The 6,219-nt window shown below is 36.0% G+C and overlaps 1 protein-coding gene across 2 annotated transcripts in view; it reads right to left on the bottom strand.

The window, feature by feature from the left end:
- Positions 1-3,909: 3,909 nt before the first annotated feature.
- The window catches only part of GBE1 (1,4-alpha-glucan branching enzyme 1), a 172,424-nt gene continuing 170,114 nt past the window's right edge, over positions 3,910-6,219 (bottom strand). For both annotated transcript variants that reach the window (XM_086631299.1, XM_086631307.1), the window contains exon 17: positions 3,910-3,966. In XM_086631299.1, coding sequence (XP_086487425.1) covers positions 3,910-3,966 — 57 coding nt within the window. The remainder of the gene's footprint in view (positions 3,967-6,219) is intronic.

Genomic DNA, 6,219 nt, shown 5'->3' with positions numbered 1-6,219 from the left:
CCCCTTTAAAACACTTGCACCACATACTATGAGGTGTGAAAACATATATGTGTGAAGTCTTTCTTGGCAAAAAAGTTTCCTGTTAATTGTTAGGAAGATGCTACTTACAGGCTGGATTTTTATGAAACTCAGATCCTAGCTAAAGTGTGATGTATGAAAATATATAAAATACTGCTTCACCTCTGTAGCAGTCCTCCAACACTGACAACATGCCCATGTTGGAACATCAGTCAATGAGGAAACTCTTAAACGCTGAATACTTAAACTCCTCAGAACGTTAAATTATGGAGAAGACAGACAGATCATAGACCTCAACATATCCACAACAGAATATCCACATTTAAGTTAAAGGAAACAATTTCTGCTCTTCATTAAGTTAACTCTCACTCTCTCTACTTAACTGGTAAGTTATTTTTGAGCTCTGAGAAGAGAGACTTAAATAAACAGGAAGTTCTTCCTTTAACCATTAAACAGGCAATTAAGACCTGGAGCCATGAATAAACAGGGAAACTAAACTTCTTCAAGCTGCTTAAAACATCATTGAAAGCAGAACTGTGACTGACAGATTAGTAGGGAAAAATATCACCTTGCATTATGTCCAAGTGTCGTACAATTGCTTACCTAGTTCGGTACTTTACTGCTCATATAGATGGTCTCCCTTTGTCAGAGGATTAGCTACTCACATTCCTGTCTTTCAGAGCAACATGGTTAATGAAATGTTTACTAAACTGAATATAATGAGCAAGATAAATTTTATAGGAAAAAAAAACAAACAGAAAGTCGTCAGTTTTTCCAATTAAAATTTGTTTTCCAGAAGTACTCACCAATATGAAATAACCACTCCATTCTTCATCTTCAAAATAAACCTCAGGACAGTAAGGCTTGAATTGTGGGACAAGGAGGAGAAACAGCAAGGAAATAAAAACTTACTGCCCACAGAATATGCCAGGTCTAATGGATGCCTGTCTGTTATCATAAGATAATCTGGTATGGAGAAGAACTTGAATTATTCAGTACAAAGAATCATTCAGCACACTCAATAGGAGATGGAGGGAAGGTCAGCCTGAATCTGTAGATAAACCAGCAGGTGAGGATGAACTTGAGGTTCCCATTGACTGTTAGAGAGACCATGGAGCAACAATATCTGGGGCCAGAGGTACCAAGAATTACAAGTACTCTTTCAGGTGATAGGGAAGTATAAATTTCTAAGTGTAGAAATACAAATCCTTATCCTTATCCTTATCAGTCCTTTACATTAAGACAGGTTATCTTTAAAGAGAGTTCTTCCACCATGTCTAAATCTCTGTGAAGAGCTTTGTGCCCAGGGATACATCACCACAGACCACTTAATTTACTTCTGTGACAGAGCTAACTATCTATTTGACTGAATAGTGCTGATTTGAGGTGAACTCAAGCAAAAAAAGCTCTGGAGCTCACGTGCTTCTCAGAAAGTGTCTGAGGCTTCAACTAGTCATGGTGACAGGCAGCTACAAGCCTCAGTGCAGAACGGTAAAGAGTACCTTGGTTGAAGTCTTGCAATCTGAGTGCGACGCTAGACAGAAGGTGAAATGGCAGTTAGCTATCAGAATGCATCCAAACACAGAGAGCAGAGGAAGAAATTGTCTTTTCCATAGGTATTGCCAGGCCAAATTTTCTAGCCTCACAAGACAGGCAGGAGAACACCTACCGTTAGAATGTAGAGGTGGACTATAAAAAAGCTCTAACTATTATGCTTCCTATATTTACATGTTCATCTTGCACATCTTGTAGTCTGCTTTTATTAATCTATCACTATATAAATAAAAATGTGCGTAGGACAAAACGCTCTGCCAATCTCATTGTTTCTAACCAACACAAGTTCCTGATTTCATGATGGAGCAAAATCTAATACTCCCCCCTCCAGTGTTAGACTACTGTACAGTCCTTTCACAGTACAAGCAATGAAACCATATGCATTTGTTTTATCCTCCTCAGAGTTTATTTTGCATGTAATTATACATAGTTTATACTTCACATCATACATTTATTCCTTCTCTTGAAAAAAAGGGTTTGACACAGACACTTGCCTTGCATTACATTTTGAAACCTGGAACTGGTGCCAGTAAAAAACAAACCACTCTATAAAACATATTAGATCATACCAATGTAAATATAACATGTATTAGAAGTTGCTCACTATTTCACTACAATGAAACAACCTGGAAAAAAAAAAAAAGATAATCAGTTCCAGTTGCTAAAACAGTTCAGTGTATTTCTTTCAAGTCTTAGTGTACGGGAATGCTTTTATTAGCCCACTACCAAACAACGATCACACTGGTGTAGAGGAAAATGAAGCATGATCCTAAACAGTATTATGGTACTCAACTGCAACAGAAAATTCTCTGTCACACAGAACATAGCAGACTGGGGATGTTCATCAAGTTCTTCCAACGTGAACTCTGCAAAAGACTGTTTCCATCATGCTGCATTATTCCATCACATTCTTTATTTTGCTTAAGTAGTAAGCCACAAGTAAGCATTCCAAGAACTGTGAATAGATTTTCAGTGTTGGCACAACTATTCAGTAATTTACACAATGGTTCACATAGGAAACTGGGTAAAATTTATGACTTGGAAATGGTCACGGACATCTTCCTCTTTGGCTACTTTAAAAGTTAGAAAACTCAGATTTATACAAAAGACATTCATTTCAGAACCAATTCAAATATGTTTTTAAATAAATGGAACAAAATAAAGCATGTCTTGTTAATTTGGTATTGATTTTCCAGAATACTCTGCAATATGTTTTCAAATATACAAAATCTTACTCTTTACAAAAAAAGTTTTAGCTCATGAAAGAACTCACTTGAATAATCTTAGCAGCACTTCAATAATTAACTACCTTGATTTTATCGAAAAAATACCTTAGTTTGATCACTGTATTTGAGACTGCTTCTTCATGAGAAGCAATGTTTCAAAAGTTATAAAAGTGCAAGAACATCATCATGTTCCAAGCTGAAAGGCAGCTTCTGGAAATAGTGAAATCAGTATTGCAAGGTCCTGACATTAGTGAAATAAACGTAACGGGAAGAATTACATTTTTAAGTCCATCTTCCAGTCTGGTATCATTGCAGTAAGAACAAAACACTCTTCTCATTGAACATTTTAGTCATCTAAATAAAATAGTTGTGTCATTTTTTCAGCTGTAGCAAGTGAGATGCACAGACTAAGTGATTTGATTGGGAGCAAATAAGCAACACACACAATAGCATCAGCAGGTCATCAGTCAATTGGCCTGCTCATTTTGCTGTTCAGCATTTTGTGCAATTTTAATTAAATAAAAAATGGTAAAGTACAATACTCTCAGAGGACCTTCTCATCCATTTGGATAAACATTTCTAATTCCATGTTAGACTTCATTGAAGAAGAGGAGCCTCAAATTAGGGTCCCACAAACTGTTAAGGCTGCCTTTTAGCCAAAACTTCTGTTTTATTTAAGCAAACTACTCACTTTTAGTAAGAAGAATTAATATATAATGAACATTTGAATTCACTATCAAAAGAGAGGATTACAAGAAATTACAAACTTTGGAGCAAGATCACTCTTGTTATTCCTGATAAAATTCTGTAAACAATTTAATTGAGAATACTTTCTGCTTTGCAATATTTTAAGTGTAATTTTGTACTACTAGAACTACAAAATCAACGTTTTCCTTGCTGCCTTTTTTTGTAAGGTATCCTCAAAAGAGGTTCTAGCAAGTCAAGAGCTCTGCAATTATATGTGAATATTAATCTTACATATTAACACCTAATATTACTATACTTAGTTTCAGAAAGCTTCCTTAGAGCAACTTTTTTTATACTTAGTAGTAGTACAGAGTATCAGCACTTCTTCTGTGACTTGCTTCTTCAGTGATAGTTACAGATAACTTCATTTTGGGATATCCATATTCTGAAGCACAATGGCCACTCTGCTTGGAATGTACACCTAGTAAAAATATGACAAGAACAAGAATAGCTGAAAAACCCATAGACCTCACAGGATACGATTTCTAAATAACAGTATGTGAAAAACACGTGAAATACTTTAACTGTTAAAATTTGTCACTCGTGCAATGCTGTGGGGTCATATTAATCACATTTAAAGAGTGATTATCGATTGCTTAGTCCCCAGCACTTGAATTACACAAGGTAAGCTAAAAGTTTAAAAGCTTCACTACAATCTCTCCTCTTTTCTCTTTTTCTTTAAAAATCTTACCTTGCTATATTTTAAAGCGGCTACCAGCAGAGGGCCTCATATGACTTACAATGACAGTTTCAAAAACCTGAGGCCATCTGGGTCAATAAATCGTACAATGACAAATGACAAAGTTTCGCAACATTCTTCTGCTGTGAATTAAAGTTGCCCCAAGGTCCATGATGTCATTTCATACAGGTAAATACCAGCAGTATGACACAGCAACGTATTCTCCTCACTCTTGGTGTCTATAGAGTTTCCGTGTCTGAGCAATAAACTCACCCTCAAGACTAGAGAGATTCAAAATTAACCATCAAATTTTTGCATTTTTCTTACCCCTTTTTCCTGATTACAATGAAAAAACCTAACATATATAATCAAAGACTTTTACAGACCACAAAAGAACTTGGGACAATATATTTTACATGACGTTCCTTCCCAGCAGAGTAGAGTCATAGTCCGAAAACAAACCGATATGTACTACCTACCAATTACCTTGATACATGGTACCCCATCAATTGTCAAATGTATGAATCTGTTTGCTGAACGAGTCAATAAAAATGCAATTATAAAAGGTAACACAAGATTGAAGATTATCAGCTTCATTCTGACAACATCCTCTTTTAGACTACCCTTCATCCCTGTGGAACGTCTAATATTCTACAATTTCAACTATGTTATCTGCTAACCAGACCCCGATGGCACGAAAGACTTGCATAGTTTTCAAAATGGAATAAAGCAATGAAACAAAAAGCTTTAGGAAAACGAGGAAAGAAAAAGAACAGCTGATCTTCATTGAAGCAGATGGAGCTATGTCCAATGCTTCTTGAAAGGCAGAGAACATAATGACTGCCTCTAAGGTTTTGGTGACAAATGGCTACTACAAATCTGTGCAGGAGAGGAAATACCTAATGAAGTCAACTAGCTCAGAATATATAGATAAAAGAGAGATTTTAAAATTGTATATTGAGAAATTCAACACTCTTGGTTTGTATGATGAAGGGAGAAGGAACAAATAGAAATAATTTTTCTAAGAAAGAATGTGTAAAAAGTTAATTTTTTTTTTCCCTTAACTGAAGTAACATAATACAGGACACAGCAATTCTCAATTACGTTCTAGTCAATAATATGTCAGATCCTAGGAGAAGTAAATTAGCCCATTTCCTTAAAGTCAATTTACATCAGCTGAGAACCTGAGAGCAGTGTGGAAGCATCCCATTCCTACTGCTTCATTGACAATCAGAATTTCAAAACCAGTTTTAAGCAGAATTTCAGAACTTGTGCATCGTATTTAGACTGATGACAGATATATTTGTTTGCCATGAAGAGATGCAACTGCCATCTTATTACTTTAGTCACATGTTTTTTTCTTTACCTGGGCAAATTAAACAGGCACTTTAGTATTTTTTTCTTGGGCTTTTTGCTTAATCATAGAAGAGCTACAGATAGTATCATCTCCTAATCTTATCAATGTATTTCATTGGTCAGTGTAATCACCTGTAAGACTTAAATAAAAGTGCAAGAAGCAACAAAAAATTAGGACATGTTATGATACGTGTCTGTGACAATCTCAATTCCATTCAACTTAGTATCCAGCATAACCCCAGTGCTTTTCAGTTGGGCTGCTACTCAGCAAGTTGGTTTCTAATCTTCACTGATGCATGGGATTCCTCTGCAGAATTTTTCTTCCTTAGCTTTTATGAAGTTTCAGTTGGATAAATCCTCAGATTTATCAAAATGTGTCTGGACTGGACCTCTAACATTCAATTTATCAACCATTCACTCTAATTCAATGTCATCTACAAATCTGCTGAGGATACGTTCTGTCTCATCATTCCAGTCATTGCTTAAAGACTCCAAACAGTATCAACCCCAGCAGCAACTCCTAGGACACTCTCCGTAATACCAGTCGACAGCCGGACACTGAGCCTCTGATTACTAAAACTGCAGCAGCCCAGCCAGTTTATAACCCACCTAACAAGCTTCTTATCCAGCCTGTTTTTC

The sequence above is a fragment of the Tauraco erythrolophus genome, chromosome 1 (assembly GCF_009769465.1).
Source record: "Tauraco erythrolophus isolate bTauEry1 chromosome 1, bTauEry1.pri, whole genome shotgun sequence".
NCBI lineage: Eukaryota > Metazoa > Chordata > Aves > Musophagiformes > Musophagidae > Tauraco > Tauraco erythrolophus.
This window is presented reverse-complemented; position numbering and strand designations above follow the sequence as displayed.